The sequence below is a fragment of the Leptonychotes weddellii genome, chromosome 3 (assembly GCF_054177405.1).
Source record: "Leptonychotes weddellii isolate Sample4059 chromosome 3, ASM5417740v2, whole genome shotgun sequence".
NCBI classification, from domain to species: Eukaryota; Metazoa; Chordata; class Mammalia; order Carnivora; family Phocidae; genus Leptonychotes; species Leptonychotes weddellii.
This window is the reverse complement of record NC_138371.1, coordinates 10337421-10363136: the sequence shown is the minus strand read 5'-3', so window position 1 is coordinate 10363136 and position 25716 is coordinate 10337421. Positions and strand designations below refer to the sequence as shown.

General features: G+C 42.9%; 1 protein-coding gene across 1 annotated transcript in view; it reads right to left on the bottom strand.

The window, feature by feature from the left end:
- Nucleotides 1-25716, bottom strand: part of COL4A4 (collagen type IV alpha 4 chain) — a 90399-nt gene that overhangs the window by 57850 nt on the left and 6833 nt on the right. Inside the window, exons 3-5 of the mRNA XM_081815302.1 lie at nucleotides 15812-15964; nucleotides 14636-14678; nucleotides 10637-10714 (exon numbers count right to left, since the gene is read on the bottom strand). Coding sequence (XP_081671428.1) covers nucleotides 10637-10714; nucleotides 14636-14678; nucleotides 15812-15873 — 183 coding nt within the window. The 5' untranslated portion in view covers nucleotides 15874-15964. The remainder of the gene's footprint in view (nucleotides 1-10636; nucleotides 10715-14635; nucleotides 14679-15811; nucleotides 15965-25716) is intronic.

Here is a 25716-nt window from a genome sequence, read left to right as displayed (position 1 = left end):
TTATACTAATTATGCACACATTCCCAAATCACCCTTGGTCTCTAAGACCATGACAGTGATCATCAAAGTGTCCAGGAAGGGAAGGAATTTATTTATGGAGTTTGGTTGTGTGCCCACCACTCCCCAGACCTTGTCATTGCCTTGTCCGTTGCCTCCAGCCTTGTCTTATTTTAAACTTAAAAGAAAATTATCTTAATGTACTCTATGTTCTTTTGTAAAGTTTCTTTAGGAAACAGCAGTATTCATCAAATTAATTAAAGACCTCTCTTTTTGTCGTTCTCAAATCCAATGTTCTAATCCTATCCTGTAGGTCCAACTGTTTTCTAGACGCCTTCTTGAACCTTCCTCCTCCGTTAATTCACACTCATCACGTCAGAAGCTGAGCGCATCACTCCCAGACTGGCTTCCCTGCTCTCCTCTTCCCAGACCCCAGCAGATGGCAACTTTTTTCCTTCCGTCATGTAAGCTCACCACACGGCTGTCAGCTCTCCCCTGCTTTCCATGTCCACCCTGCAGCCAAGGGCACCCTTCCTGCCTTGACTTAAATCTCATGCGTCTGTCTTATTGTCATCCCCCTGCGGAGACTCCCTGTCCTGGTCTTGTCATCTCGCGTGGGTTACCCAAGCACCAGCCGCCCTCCCTTCCTTCACTCTGGGCTTCTACCCACTTCTACAGACAACTGCCAACTCCTCCTCAGTCTTCTCTTGCCCCTGTCACTGCTTTCATCACCCCCTGTAATGGGGACAGTCTGCCCTTCTCCACCGCAGCCAAACCTACTCCCTGTCATTTGCTCACCTACGCCTTCTGCTCCAATCACACGTGTGCCTTCTGTAGCTCAGATTCGACCTTCCTCCAACCAAAACCATCCTGGTGGTGGTGGAGCAATGGTACTTGTTCTAGGCACTGACACAGCGCTGTGCATTCGTTCATGGAATCCTTACATCCATAAAGCAGGAGGCCACCCTGTAGCTACTTTTCTGTCTCCCAGATGAGGAAACTGAGGCTCAGAGAGATGAAGCAAGTGACCAGAGGCCACTGGACTATCACCTAGGGGAGCAGAGATTCGGACTCAGGTCCTCAGACTCCAGTTGCTGCTTCTCTTTTTACCCCAGTCCTGATCGATCTCACTCTTGTACAAACTCTTCTGTCCACCCTAAAATAACACCTAACTAGACTCATGACCTATTTTTCACTATTATTTCATGCATGTTACTTTAATTAATATCTGCTCGGGGTGATGTATTCTGATAAGCTTTTTGGGGTCAGGGATCTGTGTACATTTTATTACCACTCCAGAACCGTGGCCACTGCCTTGCACGATATACATTCTAAACATGAACTCATGGACTACTGAATGGATTAAGACTTTATAATTAAAATGAACAATTCAGTGGCACCCCCTCCTGCCTTTTTCACGCTTGGCTGTAATTCAAAGATTCACCCACTAGGTGACACTGTAACATCACTTAAAGCCTCGACAAGGACTCCATGCATAGCGTAGATCCTTTAAATAAGTGCCCCCAGGGTCTTCCCCTATAATGGGAAAAACTGCTGGATATCATGAAGGGTTTTAAAAATAAATAATAAAAAGGTGTTATTCATGGAGTAGACAGTCAAAGGAGACTGGACTGCAGTGGCGGGGTATTTTCTCGTACCTTAAGATCACCTCTCTTGTTAATAAGAGGATAAACTGGTCCATTAAGCCTGGAGTAGCACTGACTCAGGATTTCCAGCTGTGTTCTTAAGAGGCTGCGTGGTGGGGCGCCTGGGTGGCTCAGTCGTTAAGCGTCTGCCTTCGGCTCAGGTCATGATCCCAGGGTCCTGGGATCGAGTCCCACATCGGGCTCCCTGCTCGGCGGGAAGCCTGCTTCTCCCTCTCCCACTCCCCCTGCTTGTGTTCCTGCTCTCGCTGTCTCTCTCTCTGTCAAATAAATAAATAAAATCTTAAAAAAAAAAAAAAGAGGCTGCGTGGTGCAGTGGAAAGAACACTGCTCTGAGAACCAGAAGATAGGGCTTTGCCGCTGAGCCATAAATAAAGTCACCTCTTGAACCTGGTTATTGAAGAATGGTTTCCCCATTTTTGAAAACAGTGTAAGAGCAGCCCAACATCATACAGCTGCTGTGGGAACTGAATGAGGCAGTGTGGAGAGCTCTTGGTAGCCTCCCTGAGGAGCTGGAACCAACTGACCCCCACTCTGTTCTCCCGGTGTCCCCGCCCCTTGTCCTCTCCGTATGTTTTTTCCTGTGTCTTCTGTGCCCATCCCCTTCCTCCTACTGGGAGAAGCCCCTTGGAGCTCCACAGGGCTGCCCTGGCCTCTTCTCACTTTCTCTTGGGCAAACTTGACCTTTTCCATGGAGTTAACGGCATCTAATGCTGAACAACCAACCCTTCCACGTCCCTCCCTAGCCCAGACTTCTCTGTGGAGCCCTGGCCATATTCAACTGACCTCCAGCTCCACAAATCCAAAACGGGACTTGTGGACCCACGATCATGCCCTCGAATGTGCTCCTCGGTCATACATCACTGCCTGTACAGCTGTTCACACCTCTCCCACCTACCTGCACTGTCCCCCTCGTTCCTATCAATCCTGCCTCCCAAATATTCCTGCCACCCATCTGCTTCCCCTACCTCTTCGCGCACCTCCCTTGCTAAGCAAACTCACCTCCCACCTGGGGACTGCAGTAGCCCCCTCACAGGTTTCCCCCAACACCGCCCCCCACGCACACTCACCATATTCTCCAAACAGCAGCCTGAATGATCTTTTTATAACCTATGTCCAACATGCTTCCACCCTTCTCCGAATCCTTCAGAGCCTTCCTATTACAGACAGGAGGACCTGTACCTGCCTTTCCCACTGCACCTCATGTCCCTTGCTCCCTCACCTACTACAACCAAACCTTTCTGGCTACTTTTGGTTGCTCAAACATGCCAGCCCGTCTCCTTCTCACTTCAGGACCCGAACAGAGGCCGTTCTCTCAGCCCAGACCCTCGCACAATGGGTTGAATGGTGGCCACAAAAAGAAAGGATTTGCGGGGGCGCCTGGGTGGCTCAGTTGGTTAAGCGACTGCCTTCGGCTCAGGTCATGATCCTGGAGTCCCGGGATCGAGTCCCGCATCGGGCTCCCTGCTCGGCGGGGAGCCTGCTTCTCCCTCTGACCCTCCCCCCTCTCATGTACTCTCTCTCTCATTCTCTCTCTCTCAAATAAATAAATAAAATCTTTTAAAAAAAAATGAAAAGAAAGGATTTGCGGGTGTTGCCTTGGATGGCAAAAGAGGTGCTAAAGTTAAGGACCTTGAGAGGAGGGCTTGATCTTGGATCCTCCGATGGGTCCTCAATGCCATTACATGTACCCTTATAAGAGGGACACAGAGGAAGATTTGTCACAGATACACAGAGAAGGCGGTGTGAAGGCAGGCAGAGATTGGAGCAACATGGGCACAAGCCAAGGGATGCTGGTAGCCACAGAAGCTGGAGGAGGCAGTGAACGGGGCCTCCCCTCTTGCCTGTGGAGGGAGTAAGGCAAATAGCAACCCCTTGCTCGTGCACTTCTGGCTCCAGAACTTGCGAGAAGATAAACTTCTGTGGTTTTAAGCCACCAAGCATGTGGTAATTTGTTATGGCCGCCCTAGGAACTGTCGGGACATGCTTCCGGGCCATCACTAGGTGGCCTCTGACTCCATTGCGGTCTCCGCCTGCCCCGCCCCACCCCCCACACAGGCTCCCATATAAAACTGAATTAGGGCATCAGGTTATCCCAGGGAGAGAGCAAGGATCTCTGTCAGTTCTTACCCTGATGCACCCCAAGCTCCTAACGGTGCCTGGCACTCCTCAGGCACCCAGAAATAATGGCCAAAAGGTGAATCTCTGTCCCTTCTGCTGGTCTCTGAGCTCCAGGCCACAGGACCTTTTCTTTATCATCAAAGCCTCATGATGGCAGGCACAGGGCAAATGCGCAATGACTATGAATGAATGGGACAAATGAATGGCCATCTGCTGAATGAATTGCAGATAAGCTCCTATGACAGAGGAGTGAAAAAATTAGCATGGAGACATGGCTGTTTCCCTGTGGATTTCTTGGCAACTTACTGAAAATGGTATTTGAAAGAAGAAATCTACTTTTACCTTTTTGGAATTCGGCATTTTAATTAATTTAGTCAGATGTTACCCTTGCACTGGAGAGGTTTTCTAGAGCTACAAATACTGCTTCCCATTTTCCTGTGGGGAATATGGCCTGCTTTGGGAAGCACCTGTATTCTAGCCCTTATTTCTCACCAACAACAAGGCTGTCTCCCCTTTGGTAATGACCTTGATCCTCTCAAGTTCAGCGTAGTCCCACATTTGCTGAGCTCTGCGGCCACCCGGCCTCAGTTCACGCTGGGTCGCAGAGCTCAGCAGTCTTCGTTGCTATGGAATTGAACTCCACATGAGGAGGCCAAAGGCTCTGCTGCAAATCACTGGCAATTTAATGAGGTGACTGATCAGGGCAGATACGCCAAAACCTACCTTCAGACCTACTCTGCCACTAGGATTCCCCAGTGAGATTCTGCACCCCTGGCCTGTTTGGAAAAACAACATGTTCTACAACATTGTAGGCAAATATAAGCTGGTTTTCTCTCCTGCCTTCTCCAACACAAATGCTAGATTTAGAGAGAGCTCTGTCAGCATACTGAAAGCCATGTTAGTTAGTTGGAGTCATTCTTGTGTATGAACACGAGCTGCCACTGCAACTTCTACCACTATGATTATTAATGGGCCAAATAGTATGAAATGATAGGCATGTATCCTCCCTCTCCCCACTTGGTTTCCCACGCCCTGTTCAGAAATACTCCCTCCAGCACCTATGACTGAAGATCCATTCTTTTCACGTCTGCAAATTTTTCATTCTTCAGAAATCAAGGTTACTATCCCTGACAGGGGAACACTTTAACAAGCAAAGCCAAAGTTGTAAACAGCTGGTGAGCTAAATTGTACTGGGAAATTTGTTTCGTAGGCACTATGTTTTCTCCAATTCTGGGTCCTGATGCCTTTACGTGACAAATGCACTGTCCGGCTCCCCACAGTCCCCAAGGCCAACGTCCCTTCCCGGGGCCCCTCACTCAGGTTACCTGCTGTCCCCTGAAAACCCCTGAGACTTCCCTCAGGCACGGCATCATTTCTCAGAGAATTCTCCAACAGAGACAAAATGAGCTAGGGAGTGCATTCTTGGAGGAGAAAGATGTGGAAGGAAGAGAAGAAAGCAGAACCAAAAATCTAAGAGGTGGGTGACAGATCAAATTTGTCAGTTGTCCATGGAATCGGCTTACACCAAAATATAACATAAGTGACTTATGTAAGCTTTGGGACCTAAAAATAATTGCTCTGTACCATTTATCAGGCCACAGTTATAGAGTGTACTAGAATACAGCTGTGTGAGGGATAGAGTTCTAGAACTTTGTGTGCAAATAATTTAATGGTGAAAAATGTTAATAATTAAAATCCCCAAGCAAATTCCATTTTTATCACGGAATGCAGGCTCTTAGGAGTGTGAGGGACAAATGAATGAGATTGTGGGGAAAAATACTTGTACATTTTTTAATGATTTAAAATTCCCACATGAAACACTGATTTGCTAATGTGTGATTTTAGCTTTCAAACCACAAAAACTAAGACAGGTCTTGAGTTTTAAGTTATTTGACCCCTTGTATAAAAACCACCAAATTATAAAGTTCTTAATACAACAGTTAACAGTTCAACAGCTGCTAGACTCCCTTGAATGAAAAACAATATGGATATATATTTTTTATTCTGGAAAAAGCTGTAGAAAGTGTCTTTAGTATCCTGCTAGTTACTAAAGTGGAACTTATAAAAGGTCCCATCCTAGTCTATAAAGACACACAATTTTCCCTGCATAGAGGCAGCCATCAAAAACATGAAGATTCCTCCACTGAAATTAGTAAAGAAAACTTTAAAATCTTGCCCAATGCCACCTCATTCATATCCTTAAAGAGGGACCACCATGAGGTTAGGGGAGATGTTAGGGCATAGTTGCAAAATATTTTGGAAGCCCATTATATAGCTGTTATATGTAAAAGGCCACGCCCACATCACAGAACCTGAAGCTGTTAGGGCCTGGAGGGACAGGACCAGCCCCATAGTACAGACCCTTACTTCCCAGCTGAGACTCTGAACCCGAAAGAAGCCACAGGCGTTCCAATCTCCCACCCTCTACCTGGAGCTATAGGGTCCTGATTGCTGCCACTGCTCTAAGTACTTATTTCTGGCCCTACCTGAAGCCACAAGGGAATATTTTTTAAAGATTTTATTTATTTATTTTGAGAGAGAGCACAAGCAGGGGGAGGGGCAAAGGCAGAGGGAGAAGCAGGCTCCCCACTGAGCAGGGAGCTCGATGAGGGACTCAATCCCAGGACCCCGGGATCATGACCTGAGCCGAAGGCAAAGGGCTTAACCGACTGAGACACCCAGGCGTCCCGCCACAGGGGAATTTGAATTTACTTGAGATTATGCATTTAATAACAGGTTTAAACGATGTGTGTGTGTGGGTAGGGGGAGGACGGAAGTGAGGGGCTCCCTGCTAACTCTGCTTCCCCCTGCAGATATGGTAGGTGTCCCTGCAGGCACGCTCCAGGCTCCCAACCCTGCCCAGGCTGGAGTCTGGTTTTAATGTATTGATTCATGACTAAGAGCCTTTTATGTGCCATCTACTGTGATCATCTCCAAGCAGTACAAGAAATGGACTCCCAGTTCTTAAGGGGTCAAACACAAGTAAGCAGCTTCGATTCTAGAGTGTCCACTGTGGGCCTGGAGCCAACATCAACATTGTACATGTGTCCATACGAGCACCTTGAAGGAGCGCATGCTTACGATCTCAGCAAGAGGGTCAGGGGCATCCACGCTCACACCCAAACAGACCTACAGGCCCGGGTATGAGCAGTACGAGGGAAGGGAACGGGGTCCCTAACAGGGGCATCGGCACTGGCTGGGAGGAGTTGGAGGGGACGCCTTGGGAGGGCTGGGGTCTCCACCGAGCTCCCCTGGGGAGGGCAGGAAAGACAGAGGCTGAGTGCAAGTGGGAAGACAGTCCGGAAAAGGGTAGGCCGGTGAGAAGGTTCAGATTATGCCCAAGGGAGAGTGAGCGGCGCAACCGATGCAGCTTGGCGGAGGGGCGGAGGGGCGGGGGTGGGGGGGAGGCAAAGGGGAAGCAGCAGGGGTCGCTGGTGGAAACACACGGGGAAGCTAGACCGGGGGCCTCCAGGGTCCACTGATGCGGCTGAACTTCACTCTGTCAGAACTGAAGGCACCCGTCCTCGGTTCCCTGCCTTCGATACACCCCAGCGCCACCTCAAACTCCCGCGTGGGTCCCCGTTCCAACCCTAACCCCTGTCCTTCCACGGGCGCGGCGCCGGCCTGGCTTCCCAGCAGTTGCTCCAGACACGGGCTTGAACTACTCACTCAGGCATTCACCCCTAAAAGGGGAGTCATTTCCTTCTGAGGAATGCCTGCCTGTGCCACTCACAGGCTCCTCGACCCTGCGGGATTCCGCATAGCCCTGTTTCTCCAGTCCCCCTTGAGCTGTCACTGCAGCCCCAGAGATGGTATGTGAGTTGGCCGGCTGCTGAGCACTTGCGAGCACCCACCTCCCACACCACCTCCCAGTTATGCACAAGCCGAGCTCCCCAACTCCCAGCCCGAAATCGAAATCGCTGCCGGCAACTCGCAGCCTTCGCGTGGGAGCCATCTGTCTCCGAAAGGGCAGAGGTGGACGGGTGTCGTGCATTCTGCTCTCGCTGACCACCCAGGAACAGGGACACCGACGGCAGAGTGCGGCCCAGCCCCTGAGCCCTCGCCACCCCTGGCACCGGACACTGCGCTATGTATGGGACGCAAGGTGCATTGCTTGTGACTGCCGAACACCCCAGGAAACAGAACAGAAAGGACTAATGGTGTAAATACGAGGAAGCCGAGGCTCGGGTGCGCACCCGAGTTCACAAAGTTATGACGAAAGTCTGGTGTTCGAATCTGAGTGACGTCATCTTCTCGTGATGGTGGGCCAAACGCTGAAACTGAAGTCAGATACCAGGGTGTGGCTCCCGCCTCTTCCACACACTAGCAATTGGAAATTCAGGTTCCTTGTATGGAAAGAGGACAGTATTTGTCGCAGCAGCCTCACAGAGCTGTGGTGGGATTAGAGCAGGGTTTCCCGACCTCAGCACGGTTGGCTTTTGGAGACGGGTAAGTTTATGGTGTGGGGACGGCCAGTGCATCGTAGGTGCTGAGCACCTCCCCTGGCCTGTAGCCACTAGACACCAAGAGCGCCCCCGCCACCCAGCTGTGATGACCAAAAAAACGTCTCTAGACATCGCCAAATGTCCCCACTAAAAATGACTCTCAGCCTCATTTAAATCAGAGCTTTATCCAAGCAACTGTTCCTCTTTGTTTTTGTTTTTGTTTTTTAAAGATTTTATTTATTTGAGACAGAGAGAATGAGAGAGACAGAGAGCACATGAGAGGGGAGAGGGTCAGAGGGAGAAGCAGGCTCCCTGCCCAGAAGGGAGCCCCATGCGGGACTCGATCCCGGGACTCCATCCCGGGACTCCAGGATCATGACCTGAGCCGAAGGCAGTCGCTTAACCAACTGAGCCACCCAGGCGCCCTGTTCCTCTTTGTTTTGTGGTGCCCCCATCCCCTTCCTCTCACAAAGCTGATCGATCCATTTTTCTTGGGTCTTAAACTCAAAGGGTCTTAATATTTAGATGCACTGGTTTCTTTTCCTTCTCGTTTATACGATCTTGGTATGTTTATATTAAAAAAATTCACACAAAGGCCAGGCTTTTCCCCCCTGAATAATGTGTACATTTATATGAAAAAAGTTAAAGCACTTCTTAGATTGCTAGCTTTAGGCATCCTTACTTTTTAAAAGAATTTTTATTGAGATATGATTGACATATAACACCATGTTAGTTTCAGGTATACAGCATCAAAATCTGCTATGTGTGTATATTGCAAAATGATGACCACAAATTGTTTCGTTAGCATCTATCATCACACAGCTACTGGTTTTCTTTCTCTTGGGACGAGAACTATTAAGATCTACTCTCAGCAACTTTCTAATATACAAAACAGTATTATGAACTATAGTCACCATGCTCTGCAGTATATTCCCAGGACTTACTATTTTAAAACTAGAAGTTTGCCCCTTTTGTTTTTAAATTATATCATGAAGGCAGCTTAAAAAAGCTCAAGATAAATTCTGAGCACCAAAGTTTTTGAAGTACTAAAGAAACAAAGCAGCTTAAGCAGAAAGGGACTTGCCATAGCAGAAGCTCAATAAGGTAGCTGCCTTCAGGGAGAGAGCCGAACAGAGGGGCCTCTGGCAGATTGCACATGTATTGTGTGCAGATAAAGTGAAGCTATGGGGAAAATACACGGTCCCTTCTTTTAGGAGATGTTTTGCGTCCTTGTAGACTGATCTTTACTGAATTGTGCTTTTTGAGCATCACGCCCTATAGGATTGATGTGGACTCGTTCCAACAGAATCATTGATCTGACTCCAAAAAAACCGTCTGAAGTTTCTGAAGCATGTTCTTTTCTTGTAAGATCGTGGGAGTATTTTTAGTCAAAAGAATTGTTTGATCTAATGCTCTAGCCCAAATGAGTTAGTGGGCTGCCGACTGCTACTGTCAGAATGTAAGGGAGAGGTCCACAAATATTCCAATGACCTGATACACAGTAGCCAAGAGGCCTCTTGTGCATCGCAGGACAGAGAATCTTGTGTAGTCACCCAGAGGGCCATCCCGGGTGGACTTGATCAAGACACTGCACCTCTCTGAGCTTTGATCTTCTGCCCCACAAAGTCGGCATGATGAGATGGTAAGAGAGCTGTTGCAAGGAGCCAGAGAGCTAAAGCATTTTCAGAACACAGAACAGCGCCTGACACATGAGAAGCACACAATCAATGTAGCTATCACTTCAACTATAGAACACTATTCCGCGTGATTTCAATAGGCGTTATCCAAAAAAGGGTCTTTTAGTCAAATGTCCGGATATACCACTTTAAATAAGGTTAAACAAGCCTTCTTTCTCCACTCGCTGCGGTACTTCTCAGAGTCTTTAAAATGCTGATATACAACCTGAGTTTCAAGATGGTGGTGACCCAGTACGGACCATTTGACACGAGGACCCTTTTTGCATAAAGCAGTTCACAAGACTAGTGTCGTAGAAAACACTGGGCGAATCATGGCTTGCACTTCCAAGCATGACACGTAGCGTAATATAATTGGGATCTCTTATCAGGATATACAGAACTTTAACTGTGAAACATATAAACACTGACAATTACCAGAACATGCTAAGAATCTGGGGCTACTTAATATTAAGCATTCACAATGGCTCAAATTTCAGTATGCCGTCCATGTTTATCTTTTTTAAAAATGTTATTGTGGTAAGGACACCTAATATGAGATCTACCCTCTCCCCCAATTTTTAAGTGAACATTACATCATTGTTGATTGTAGGAAGATGTTGTACAGCAGATCTCTAGGGCTTATTCATCTTGCACAACTGAAACTTTATGCCCTTTGATTAGCAACTCCCCATATCTCCCTCCCACTGGCCATGCTGATTTTTACATCACTTACCCGAGACCCTTTTTCATGAAAGCACTGGCACACTGAGCAATCTCTTCCTCCGCAAGGACCCACAAACTTCTTTCCACTCTGGAAAGTGAAGCATCTGGTTTAGTAAAGCAGTATTCCTCACTTAGCTGAGTACCTGATGTGTACTTTCTAACAAGCACCTTGGTTTCCCTAACCCACGAGAATTCCACAGTGTACTTTGACCTTTGGATCTGCAAAAAAAAAAGGCTAATGTTGATATATAAAAAGGCAAAGAACTTACACTGTGGCTTGATAAGAGGGCAGATGATTATGCAAGCAAAATAAAAGTTCATGTGAGCTAGCATTAAAAAGAAAAAAAAAAAAGCCTATTTCTGAAGCCACTTTTCATTGGCCAGAATCTTCTGCAATGTCTCTCTTCTACCAAGACATCACTTACTAAGTTGTGGATCATCTTAGAGTGTAAACTATATGGTTAGGAAAATCATAAGTACACAATGGTGTCTCACTTAAATATAAATTCAGTTGCTTTTCAGGACCTTCTTGCTTCCCCTCCAAGACCATCGAGTCCTTCCTGGTCACTGCTTGAATCACAGCCTTGAACTTCACGTGACAACTCTTTCCAGGAAGTTGCTGAAACTCTAAGATGGTTCTTCTAATGTGCCTCTCAACCAGAAAGCTCCTGAACTTGAATCCTTTGGGCCCCTTCTCCACTTCTCCCTAACTTCTCTCCAACATTCTCTTTAAAGAGTTACTCCACACTCACATATTTTCTTAACATTCACACATACACACACACACACACACACACACACACACACACGTGCCTTTTGGAAAGAATCAGCCCCTTGTTCTCACAAATCCTCATGGTCTGTATCCAGAGTCATCTGTCACTTTGGTACAAAAGCATAATCCCAGAGTAACTATTTCCATAAGTAGACACCTTAACAACAAAACAGCCACCATGACGCACCTGCGCTGACAATGGACACTGAGCATTCCTTCAGAGCCTGGGGCTGTGGGTTGGGAGGGAGGGGGTGGCAAAAGCAGCTCCAGGTGCTAGGAGCTGAGAACATGGATAGGAATATCAGAAGGGCACCAGGGATAAATTTGGCCTAGTTCATGATCTTGCCTGGTCCAGCCCTCACTGCAATGCTTAGGTATTAACCACACATCTCTATGATTGACAGAGCTTTTACACTCAAGGCTGTAAATTTAAGCCTTTACGCCAAAGTATGACAGGGAACATAAAACATTCGAACCAATAGTTATAGTTCTGATGGAAGACCTCTATACATACATATACACCTATGTGCATAAGTATAAATGTAAATTACATCTGACTATGGGTACATATGAATACACACATGTACACATACACATGTATACGAATATGTGTATGGGAGGGAAAAGAGTCTATCCAGAATTTTTTTTTTCAATCACACAATTTAGACCTCTTTTTTCTAGAAAAATAGGCTCAGATGCAATAAAAAAAAATCTTTAAATTAAGCATTAATAAAAAAACATTATTATAAACAAAACTCCTTAGGGTCATTGAAAGTATATAAGAATGTGAACCTTGACAAGAGTTAAGTTAAAAAAATGTATTTGAAGTTTCAGAAATATATGCCTCTTGAGTTTTGAGTCACATTGTTATCTATGAATGCAGAAACATCAAGTTCAAAACCCTGATAAGGTGAAAAAAAATGAAATGCCCAGGTCCGGGACAGCATGAAAACACTTAAAATAACTAGTCTGAACACTTGGGTTCACTTAAGGTTGGGATTCATTACTATGTGTTCAGTGAGATATCAAAACAACCGGATAAAGAAGGTCGTTGATTAGCTGGCTTGATAATAAAGGCAAGTTTGTTTTTTGTTTTGTTTTGTTTTGTTTTTTACTTAATTGTGCCAAGCATCACAGAGATGTTTGCAGCAAAATTACATTTCAGGAAAGAATCAGTTTAAGATAAATTAGCAGATTATAATAAAGAAACAGAAATAGTCACATATAAAGCTTTGACTAGTACTGATAAGAGAAAAAGGCAAGAGGTAATTTTAGTCTCTGAAGTTCTTCTACATTAGACATTTCTCAATAAATGCCACCTTAAAAGGGGTAGGCATTTGTAATGGAAGAAGCTGTGCCTCAAAAACAGATCATATAAACCCATTTGACAAAGATAATGACCTTATCTTAGACAAGGAAATATTCAAAGTATAAACCATATTCACCAGCAATACACTGGCATTCTCAAAAACTAATGTTACTACTCCTCAAAGAGGAAACCAGAAAAATACCCATCCGTTTTTATCTCAGATATTTTTAAACAAACGTATGTTGAATAAAAAGTTTAAGAAGTTCTTAATTTCTAGATTAATAACCAGTCCTACAGGTCTACCTCAATTTTTTTTGAAAAACATTTGCACATAATTAAAAATTCAAATAGGGCAAAAGTATAATGGAAAAAGAAATTGTCTTTTCCAACCCAGGCTCCCTGTTCCCTCACCGAGAGGTAGTCACTGTTCTCACTGAGGGTCTGGATAGCTATGAGCATGCTCACGCCATGATCACATACGAGCACGTACATGCACACGCACATACATGTACATGCACGCACATGCAGACATACACACATGTACTCACACGTACACACACACACACATGCACTCTTTGGTGATTTTCGTCTTGTTTTATTTTTACCCAAATGGTATATTTCTCTGTACCTTTCTGTTTTCTCTTAATCAGACACCTTCACAGTCATTCCAGGTTAACAGAACAGCTCTCCATCGGATGAAGTACAATAGCTTGTTTAACTAGTCCTTCTTGATGGGTATTTAGCTATCTCCCTTCTTTTGTTACTGAACACTCCCCTGCAACCAGTATTCTTGTGCATTTTCTTTATGCCCAAGTCAGTATAAATACGTATGATAAATTCCAAAAAGGGAAATCCCTGTGTCAACAGGATTGACAGCAATTTGGGTGGATAATGCCAAGTTGCCTTCCATAGGTACTGCATTGATTTACATCACTACCTTTAAAACCCAACTATAGTATAAGCTACTTTTTGTGCGAAATCTTTAAAACCTCTGCATAGTACAATTTGCTAAAAGGATCCAGGCTAGAACAGTCTGGTTCAAGAATTATATTCACTCATATGGAACATAAGAAACAAAGGCAGTGAAATTTAAGACTCTCTAGACTCTTATAATGGGAGAAAAAAAAAGAATATAATACAGAAAATAAACTTGGAAGAATCAGGTAAAAAAAAATCCAGGCATATATATTTCAATGTGTTTCCATTCATTATTTCAGATGATGCTCTTAAATGCATGTGAACTAAGTGAAGCAAGTCTGACTATCCCTAATTGGGGAGAGCTTCTCATTCCTTGACATGTGTGCTTTCTGTTCCTGACTGGTAGGAAAAGGAGAATAGAAGGCAACTTTCTATTTTGATTTGCTTTGAAAAGACCTATGTTATTAACTTAAATAATACAGAAATTGGATTGGGTAAATCCAAGCTAGAGAGGATGGACAGATGCAGATGTGCTCAATAGTGATTGAACCAGTTCCGTTGTCTCAAGATCTACCCGAGTTACAGGCGGTCTGTGGTGTAATTTCCCAGAAATGTCTGGGGTTGGGTTTAATAACTCAGATTCCTCAGTGAGGAAGCAGAAGAAGGAGATCTTATTACAGAATATTCTAGGCTTATCTTTCTCCAGAGTTAAAATGTTCACATTTAATCTTATATTTCTTGATTTAATCTTGAAGTGGCCCAACTGCTTCCTGCCCCTCTCAAAAAAAAGGTTTTAACAAAAGATTATGTTATCAAATAAAGAAATCTCCAATACCTGGGTAATTTTTAAGCAGTCTTGACTGTAAAATAGAAAAGAAATCTCAGAGTTCACCTAATCCAACCCTTCATTTTGCAGATAAGAAAACTGAGTCCCACAGAGTGGCTTGCTTGAAACAAAAAGGTTTATAACGAGAGTAATGCATGCAGTCAGAGCTAATTAATGTACTTACCCCATATACATGTTGTACAGAAAAGAGGATAAGTATAAGTGACCTATGAAACAGCAAAAATGCAGATTAATTTAAACTGTTCATTTTCATGCAAAACAAACTAAAAAGAGAAAGAACAAAGGAATAAATCCCAGAAAGCTTCTTTTTATTTCTAATAGGCCGCTGTCATCAGTGACAAGATAAATGTTATCCCCTCTCTGGCTGTCATCATTACCTTCCCTCTTGCTAATCAGTCAAGAAGTACTCACAGCCCTTTAATGGGATCCTCACTGTGCCTGGGACCCTGGGGACACTCTGAAGGCAAGACCCAGATGGGTAGCTGAGGGAAGGGAGACGACTCTCTGAATGAAATGCAGAGGAGCGAGGGAAGGAGGCAGCTGTGTTCAGAGACAGTGCAAAGACCAGTGTACCCTGAATGACATTAAGTGGAACCAGCTGGAAGGAGGGAGGAGGGAAGAAAACCTATCTGGACTGGGGAGATGGTTTGGAAGGGAAGGAAAATAATATGAACCAGTTAGGGAAGAGTTAAGTAGTTCAGATGGTCTCTTCCATCTTCAGAGCCAGCAATGGCCAGTCGAGTCTGTCTATCCCTCTGACCTCTGCTTCCATTGTCCCATCTCCTTCTTTGCCTCTCACTCTCCTTCCCCCTCTTTCACTTTTAAGGATCCTTGTGATTATACTGGGCCCACCCAGATAATGCAGAATAATCTCCCCAAGGTCAGCTGATGAGCAAACTTAATGTCATCCACAAGCATAATTCCCTGTTGCCATGTAACAGAACATATTCTCAGGATCCAGGGATTAAGATGTGGACCTCCTCAGGGGCTGTTATTCTGCCTACCATACCCGTGAAGCGCCCTGTCCTAACTCTGCTAGTTAGAGGGCCCCTGCTGCTCTGGACATTAGGAAGGATTTGCTCTTCAAACCTAGTAATAGAGCAAGAATCCACAGCCTTTAGATGAGTGTCTTTTCCATTGGTGATGATGGGAGTGTAATTCAAGGAGAGTATTGGTGTTTAATAAAAATGAATCACAAAAAAAAGCAGTCATAATGCACAGATTTCTGGAACAATTTGGCTTTTTGACACATGAAACATTCAGACAATTCATAACTATAAAACCAACGTTTAGGAAAAATTATTGAATAAAAGCAAGTGATCACACTAAGGACACTCACCAGGAATCTGCGGCCAAGGGCTTGATCCACCTGAATGAGCACCTTATTGACGCCATGTGCATGGATTACTTCAAGTCTTGGTACTTTAAAAAAATTCTGTCAGGTTTCTCTTCTCTTCCAGAAGACTCTGACTTATAAGAGAGGTTCTATGCCCTGGGTTTAAAGTTTATATATATTAAATATAAGTATATCTCTTAAAACACAACATGCATTATAATGTTGAAAACAATGACTTTCATCATTCATAGTAACGGAAATATTTCCTAAAAGGGGAATTCAATTTTTTTATAAGAATCTTAGTGATCATTAAACTGAATAAATATCAATTTCATTCTTAGAAATAAAAATAATTTCCAGTTATTTATGTCATAAATATGTTTTTGAGAAATGAAAGAGAGGTGTATATAATGCTCATATAAAAGTTATTGTTTCATTTTGTTATGTGGTATTTTCTACTACATAACATTTGCCCTTGAAAATCCAAGTTAAAATTCACTTAAGTGAGTTTTTTTGTTTTTGTTTTTTACTTTTTGAAACTAGGAAAGGAACCCTTTAGTATAGAAAGACACACTTTGCACACAAACAGCAAATACATATGAAAATATTTTTATATAAAATGGTACAACTGCTATGGAAAACATTTTGGCAGTTCCTCAAAAAGTAAACACAGAATTACCATATGATCTAGCAATTCCACTCCTAGGTATATACCATGAGAAGTGACACTATGTTCATGCATAAACTTGTATATAAATAATCATAGCAGCCAAAAATGTCCAAATGTCCATCAACTGATGAATGGGCAAGCAAAATGTGCTACATCCACACAATGGATTTGGCCATAAAAATGAATGAAGTACTGATACATAGATGAACCTTGAAAACATTATATTAAATGAAAGAAGTCACATATTACATGGTATCATGTATATGAAAAACCCAGAATAGGCAAATCCATGAAGACAGAAAATAGAGTAGTAATTGTCAGGGGTTGGAGGAGGAGAGAATTGGGAGGTACAGGGTTTCTTCTTGAGGTGATGGAATGTTCTGGAATTAGCGGTAATGGTTGTGCAACATTATGAATATACTAAAAACCACTGAATTAGAAACTTTAAAAGGGTTCAAACAGTGAATTTTATTTTGTGAACTTTATCTCAATAAAAAAAAGAAAAAAGAATTTGACTCCAAGCACTCTGTATCTTTGATAAAAGATCTCTGGCTTAAAGGAATGTCTTGAAATTGAAGTGTCTTGAAATTGAAATGCCTCATCTTAAAAACTCTGGCTTCTCTGAAGACCTGTACCAATGAGAATTGGGTAGAGAGAGGAAAACTGGGAGTGTTGGAGCTAATTTTAAATTTCTGGATAAAATCTGGATAAACTAACTCAATGCTGTATTTACGGGAGACTAGTTCTCCAAGTAGGTGGTAGAACCACCTTCCATGATACAGTTTGAAAATCAAGTAGAAGCAGAATCACTCTGAGTGCCCAGATCATTTCCTATCCCCAAATCCATCATTTTAAATACTTTTTGAAGCTGCATTCTGGGAGCAAGTCTCAATAAAACAAATTATTGATTTGGAAGGAATACACATACTGGCTTGAATCATTCAAAAGGTACTCGTTATTTTAAACAAATAGGAAACAGTCAAAAATTAAAGAAAACCAGGGACATTTGCATTTAACCCCCAAAAAGACACATGATGCAATTAATCTCCACATATATTGTGATAAAGGGTGTACAAAAAGGGATTTTATTAAAATAGAGTGTTGTTGTGGTCACTTTCAGAACAAGAAGTGTTAGGGCCTGATCATGGCCCTAACACTTAGGAGTTTCTCAATACATTTTGTAATTGAATGGCTGGCCAGCTGGATGCATGGTTGGGTGGACAGATGGACCAATCCGCAGAAATCTAACTAGTCTCTCATGAGTGAAAGGACCTTGCTGATTGGGAGCCGTCAATGCATCCTCATCACTATGCACTTAGTAAGCCTTGTGACAATAGGGATTTTGTCTTTTTTTATTCACAGTTATCCCCAGTGCCATAATAGTGCCTGGAATACATTTAGTGCTTTATATATATAATTCGTTGGATGAATGAATTTACAGAAGATACTTTGGGACCTTTAGAATGTGAATCAAATATATTTAATAGAGGATATAAGATAAGACCAATACACATGGGTTGATGGAGGAAAGGAGAAAGAGGGAGATGGAAAGAAGGATCATACAGCCTTGGGGGAAGTGGAGAGAAAGTGATGCTGATTACATCCGGGACCCTCTGCTAAGAGTGCTGTGCACATCAAGTCACTTACTTCACCACAATTTAGTAAGGAAAGCATTGATTCTGTTGTAAAAAAAAAAAACAAATTAGGTCCATTTAAGTAATTGGTGTAAAATCACAGAGCTAATAAGTGGTAGAATTGGGATTTTTTGATTCCAATATGTATCTCTTCTCCCAGTAGACACCTAAGCATGGCAGCCTGCAGATGTCTGCTCTCATACTCCCCTAGGAATGGTTTTTAAATTATGCACACCCCCTCTTCTTTTTTTTACAAGTTAACCTCTAAAAACTTTCATTTTCTCTTTAAATAGTTGCAAAGTATAATTTGGAACATTGTACATGGTGACCTAGAAAATAACAACAGTTGCAGCACTATTTTTTTAAATTTTTTAAAAGATTGATCGATTGATTGACTTGAGAGAGAGCAAGAGAGAGAGAGAATGAGTGGGAGAGGGCAGAGGGAGAGGAAGAGAGAATCTCAAGGAGAATCCCCACTTAGCACAGAGCCCAACACAGGGCTCAATCTTATGATCCTGAGATTATGACCTGAGCTGGACACTCAATAGTCAAGAGTTGGATGCTCAACCGACTGAGCCACCCAGGTGCCCTACAGCACTATTTTAGATGTAGCTAATGGACCATCATAACCATCATAAGGATGGTTCTCACCACCATCAGTTTAAAATTCATGCACACAAGTTCTTTAACAGCTAGAAATTTTATATCATTTTTCTTCTTGAATTCATATTTCCATTCCACTCCCCTACATATATCATAGTGCAATATATTTTTATACTTGAAAATCTTATATTGATCACCCTACCATACTTCTCTGCAACAAAAATATGTATATAAATTACTTTTTATTTTCTATGATCACAAATCTCTAAGTCCTAAATTTTTTTCACCTGAATTTATTTGTCATTATGATGAGAAGTAGTATATAATCCACCAAAACCAAGTAAATTTAAATTTTGATAAATAATTATTCAACACATTACAAATGAAATTTTACTGGAAATGTAGTTGACAATGAATGAATTGGGCTTTTTGGTTTCTCAAATAGTTTATTTAGCCCAGATCAATAAGGAGATCTGGTCAAGAAATGATCAAGCAACTGTCCTGCTTCCACTTTAGTGTCTTAAAACTGTAAGTTCTAATAAACCTATTCACAGAAAAAAACAAGTTGTGAATGGAAGGAATTTGTTCTATATATCACTCAATGCTTTGAACTTCTCCTGAGTTGTATACCAAAAGCAATATAGAATTCATCATCAAGAATCATTTTGAGTGATCTATCTGATAAGTCTTCCTCAATTGTGATGAAAGCAAAAAGTTGGGAACCACCTGGCCCTGGGATGTGGAGTCTGAGAGGTAGAGTGCTCTCTGTTCTTAGTACCTGCGTTTACACTGCCGTGTCTGGCCTGCAAACAGTTCTTGTCTTCGGGGCAAAGCAGGGTGGTAACATCTGGGATGCCTGGGGGTGGGGTTGTGCTTCTCTGGTGTAAAGTAGCAAAAGGAAAATTATGAAGGAGTTGGTTAGAACCTGAATCAAAGGCCCATCTTCAGATTGAACAATTCTAAGAACGAGTATCTATAGCAGTTGAGAATCTAAGAATCTAAAAATTGATTCCTTTACTTAATTTTCCAAGATGCCTACACAACTGTTAGGAATCTATTTGTGTCCCGAGGTGTATGTACCTCATCTTGAAGATCTCTGCTCTAGATGAGCTGCTAAAGGTAAAAAACAAAAACAAACAAACAAAAAACCTGCCATGTTCACTGTTTGACCTGGAGCAAGCCTTGGATGACCATGTGCTTATCCCGCATGACTGTCGAGCCCAAAACTAGCCATGAAGAAGTCGTGGAGAATTTATAACTGTTCTCCTGTCTAAGTTGCACCAATAGCTGAGCAGAGGGCCCATCTCATTATCAGCTGGACACCATGAACATCGGTGTGCACTGTGCCCTACGGTTCACATAGGAAATCCACAGCAATCTGAGAGGATTTTCTTTGCTGCAACTGCCTGTGTTAAGAGCATAAAAACTTTTGTCTCAACCAAGCTGTTGACTGCACCAAACAAACAAAAATACTCTCGCTCAGAACACTGTCCTTCTAACCTACCTTCTCACAAATACATGGCTGTCATTCCATGGGATTGGACTCACTGACCAAGACAGTGAATTTCCAATGGAGTCTATCATTAGTACATTAAAAAAAAAAAAAAAAAAAAAAAGCTTTAACAACCCAAAGGGCTGTGCCACTAAAAGGTATGCAAACAGCAGCTTTGGGAGAGTGCCTACCCAGGAAACTTCTGCCAAAGTTCTGCACCTTTCAAAGCACATGCTTTGTTTGGCCAACTGTTATTCTCAGGAAGGGAGCATTCTCCCTAAGCTACTGCGTCAGGACCCACTCAGGCCCCACCTTCAGCCCAGCTAAGCAAGGGTGCGGCCAGATTTTCATCACCCAGCCACAGCGCGGAGGAGGAGAACCACTGGACCCGAAGGCAGCCAGACCCAGAGCTGGACCTAGAACTCTGACTCAGGGCTGGGGAGGATGGTGCAAGAAGATAATCTGGATCAGTCCTCTTGGAGCTGAAATTAGGAAAGAGAGGAAAGGGGGGATAAAGGAGTAAGGAGGCGTCAGGAGATACACCTGAGGTACAGTCAGCCACTCGAAGGCTGGGACAGGTCAAGGTAAAGGACAAGCCTGAATTTAGAGGAAACAGATATTCTCAGTAATCATAAAATGCTGTTTTTAAGAGAAGAAAATGCAAAAGGAGAAAGACGGAGTGTCTATGATGAGAGAATGAAAGACTAGCTCATTCCTAAGAGCTGCCCCGTTTCTGATGCAAGCTTATAGCTTGTTCCCTTTACCTGAGCAAACTGACCTGTCCAGCCAAATCTGATGAAAAGCATTGCCCCATCCCCGCATCTGGTCCCAAGGCTATGACACCCCAACGGAAGCTCTCTTGGAGGTTCTGCCAGAGGTGGAACATAAGCACTCTGGACCTTCGACACAGGTTTCACTCCACAACCCAAGTAAGGTGCCCAGGCTCTTTCCCAGCCTCTACTTATTTCAGTCATTTCTAGCATGTATATTCAGTAAATGTCATCAGCTTTTCTTCCTCCAACTCCCTGGGCTGGTTCTTCTTTTTCTTCACTCCTTTATGAAAGTTCCTGGACTCCAATTCCCCTGGGATTCCTTATGAGTCTCCACTTGATGTTTTCCAAATACTATGTCTGGGAACAAGATCTGAGATCTTCCAAATCATTATTTCTACTATGAGGAATTTGTTTTCTCTGAAACCCAATCTTGAAAAGAAATACACCCTGCTTGGGTTCTCATCGATTGGGGGATGGGGCAGGCAATGGCCAAGATTAGAGGACCAGATTGCAGGAGACTGAGTATTAAAATCTTCCAGTCACAAAAAGGTAGTATAAGTACAATGTCTTTTTTCTTTCCAAGTAACATTAAGTCTTTGACCTCTTCTTAATAATAACATTTTTGTTCTTTCAGTGAAATAAATTCCTATTAACTTAATGTCTACATGTTCTTTCCTTTGACCTTCTGACACTGAGCTATCTGAAGACTCTCTTTCCAAGGCAAAAAAAAATTTTTTTGTGGTCTGAACACCTGTTTGAATATACCTTTATCTTTTCCAAATAGAATGCCTGAAGGCTCATCTTTGCAAAGAAATAAGCAAAAGGCCTCAAAAGATAAAAGGATAGTGCTTCCAGGAGAAGAATGACATGCTCTGTCCACCTTGGTGGCTGGATATCTCCCTTTGAGGTTTATACTTTCCCTGTTAAGAGATGATCTGACCTTTCCTCAACATTCAAGCTGATTATTTGGTTTTGGTCCTTTGAAAATCCCATATTCTTAGATTGACTCTACCTTCAGATTTTCAAAGAGTTCAGGTTGGTTTGAGCGTTTTAGCAAAAACAGTCAGTCTCAACAAATATCACAAGGTATTTAAAGCAGGTCATGAATCTGGGTGGTCCATGGACCACTGGAATGTGGTTGCAGCTCCATGTGTTCTCTGAGAAGCAACATGGGAAAACTTTGAGAACTACTCAAGTAAATTCTTGAGAATGACTCAGTTCCAACTTGACCAGAATGTTGTTGGATTATGACCAAGCCCACCCCCACCTTGCCCCCCCCACCCTCCAGGTTCAGTTGAATTGTTTGAGAGTGCTATGGAGTCTTTAGTTGACCTTGGAGTTCAGTTTGCTAGTCCAGAGCCAATTGGACCATATCTCAGCTAACCTACTACTCTGCCAACATAGGCTTTTATTATCATTTTCTCCTTGAGAACTCCTCTGAATATCAACAGAAAAGTTGACAATAACCATAATAATGTCACCACTTGGAAACCACATGGAGGTGATATATGTTCCAAAAATATACAATTGATTTTCAAAACCAGATGGTCCCTTTACCTCTAAGTTAAGAATGACATTCTTTTTAAAGATTTTTTTTTTTAATTTTTATTTATTTGACAGAGAGAGAGACAGCAAGAGAGGGAACACAAGCAGGGGGAGTGGGAGAGGGAGAAACAGGCTTCCCGCTGAGCAGGGAGCCCGATGTGGGACTCGATCCCAGGACCCCGGGATCATGACCTGAGCTGAAGGCAGACGCTTAATGACTGAGCCACCCAGGCGCCCAAGAATGACATTCTTGACTCAGAATGCTGTATGTCTCTTGCCAAAAACAGTAATCCCCCAGGCTGTTCTTGGTCTGTGATTTTCCCCTCGGGGCAGGACTGGGGTGACTCTGTATGAATTCTCTGGAACTTTCAGACCTCTGGGAACTGCCTTTGTGTTGAGCTCTGAAAGTAACACCCTACGATCCCAGCAGGCAGGGCCCACTGTGAGGCTAATGTCTAACTTCAGTGACTTCTCCCCTCCTCCACAGATACAGTCTGCCTTCTACTCCTGGTACCATGTGCTCTCATGTTAGGGATAAAAACAGGCTCTGGAGTTAGAAAGACTTGTGTTTAGATCTTGATCACTTAGCAGCAGAACCCCAAGCAAGTATGTAACTCCTCTTAACCCCTGACTTCTCAGCATGTGAAATTACAGGAGTCTAAATTAGCACCCAGCATAATGCCTGGCACAGTGGCTCAAGAAATGTTTGTTTCCTTCCTTCCTAATTCCTTGTAGGAGCAAAAGAGCTCCCATATATACTATATTAGAAAAAGGTTAGAAAATTGGGAACTAGAGCAAGCCTGGAAAGAACTCAGAGAGAGGGCAAGATTGATCTGAGGAGGCAGGAAGATCTGGGGAAATGAAAAGAGGAATAAGCTATGAGAGTCCCTCCTGAAGTACCTTTTAAACACGAGGGGAGAGAAATTATGGAGGGGGATGAATCTTCGGTTAGCACTCACCGAGTCAACATAAATTGACTCTTAGGGGACACCAGGAAAAGGTTGGCATTTGGTGTCACCAACCAGAAAACCAGCCCCTTCTGTGGTAACTGCTGCAGCTCTCCCCACCCCCACCCCATTACACACACTCTTCTTAGACCTCCTTCTCTTCTTCTGCCTTCCTTTCCTTCCTCCTCTTCATCATCACCATCGTCACCACCATCCCCACCACAAGGAAGTATAATGAGCGGCATCTCCAGAGGGCCACCTAGGTGCTAAGCACAGCTAAGGGCTTAACTCAGTGCTGCAGCCTCCACAGTCACCCTATGAGGTAAGTAATATGATTACAAGTAAGTCACACGGGCAGTAAGTGGCACACGCAGGATTCAAACGCCAAAGCTTTCCCTATTGACTATTACACTACACAACTCCAAAGTTCATGAAAATTCCTGGGTGAGCTTCAGGGATGCGTGTCCAGGAAGAACGACTCTAGCCCCCAACATAGCTACAAAAAGGACACTCAGTGCTGAATGCAGTGGTGCGCTAGGACCCAAAGACATTCATTTCCTGTGAATCCCAGGAAACTTGAATTCTTGTGGGAAGGTCTTAATGTCTGGAAACTGCTATAGGATGGTTGGAGATCTTAAAAGTCACCATTTCTAACTAGAATGTAGAGAAGTCAAATATCCAAGCATCTAAGGCGGCTGCGTAGGCCAAAAAAGAAGGAGAGTTCACCAAAGTGTCCAAACAAACTTGAAAGTTAAACAGAAATACTGGGGTGAGCATGCAATTGGTTCCAAAATAGGAGGAAAGCTTTGTCTTGGTGAGAAGGAGCACAGTATTCATGAAACTCTTAGGCCTTCTCTGAGGAAAGCTTAACTACCTCCTTTTCCTCTGGCTGCGTTCGCATCTTCTGCCGAGTGTCCATCTGTCTTGCTTCTGCCAGGAGCTGGCTCCTAGAAACTCAGGATCTCCTACTGGGTCTCCCCTTTGGGCAAGTCCTGGAGCTAGACTCCTCTAGGAATGCTTCTGCCACTCTAGAACCTAAGAAACATCTTAAGGGCATCCCTCAAACCTGGGCTTCAGAGCTAGGCCATCCTATAATCTGCTACAGACCATAAGAACACATTCAGTGTTTCACTGTGGACATTACACATCAGTAAATAACAGTGCAAAGCCAAGGCAATGTGCTGGGTATTGGATGAGGATGTCATGCGGGCAGAGTGGCCAAGACAATTAACAGCCGGAAGTTTCACAAAATCATACAGAATTCCACTGTTCAAGTAAGACTGTCTCCCTGTTCTAAAATTTGAAAGTGAGATTTTTTGAAACTTCAGAAATTAAAGATAGGAAGAGGTCTATACTTTTTAGAACAAAAATATCAAGCATATAGAAAATAAAATAATACATAGAATCTTGATTATATATGAAAATAACAAGATTTGTAAATTCAAATCCACTAAAAATATAATAATGTTTAAAATTTGAAGTGATTTTCACTTAACTTGCCCAGCATTAACCAAAAAATTTTTTCTGGAGTCAATTCCATATATTTTTGGTACAACATAAATAAATACCTATGACTTTGTTCATCCAAGAAATATCTATCAATCTCCCATTTGGTATCAAATACCATGCTAGGCACTGTAGATACAAAAATGAATTTGATTTACCTGAAATAATAAAATATTACTTTTAAGGGGATTGGGAAAAGTTAAAGACATATATTGTAATCACTAAAGTAACCACTAAAAACAATGCTCAGTCACTAAGCGTCTGACTGGGATCAAGCCCCACATCGGGCTCCCTGCTCCGCGGGAAGCCTGTTTCTCCCTCTCCCACTCCCCCTGCTTGTGTTCCCTCTCTCGCTGTGTCTCTCTTGGTCAAATAAATAAATAAAATCTTTTTTAAAAATATGGCCACATCAACTGCTTTACATGAAAACAGACTAGAAATTCCTATTAAAAGGCAAAGACTGTCATACTGGATTAAAAAAAAAAAGCCAACTATGTGCTGTAAGATGTACACTTTAAATAAAAAGACACAAATAGACTGCAAGCAAAGGCTAGGAAAAGATATCCATACAAACAGTACACATAAGACAGACAGACTGGCTTTGCCAACAGCACATAAAATAGATTTGAATACACAATTATGATCAAAAAGTTAATATACCAGAAAGCTATATAAATATTATAAATATATGGGCTTCATAGCAGAACACCAAAATACCTGAAGTAAGAACTGAAAAAC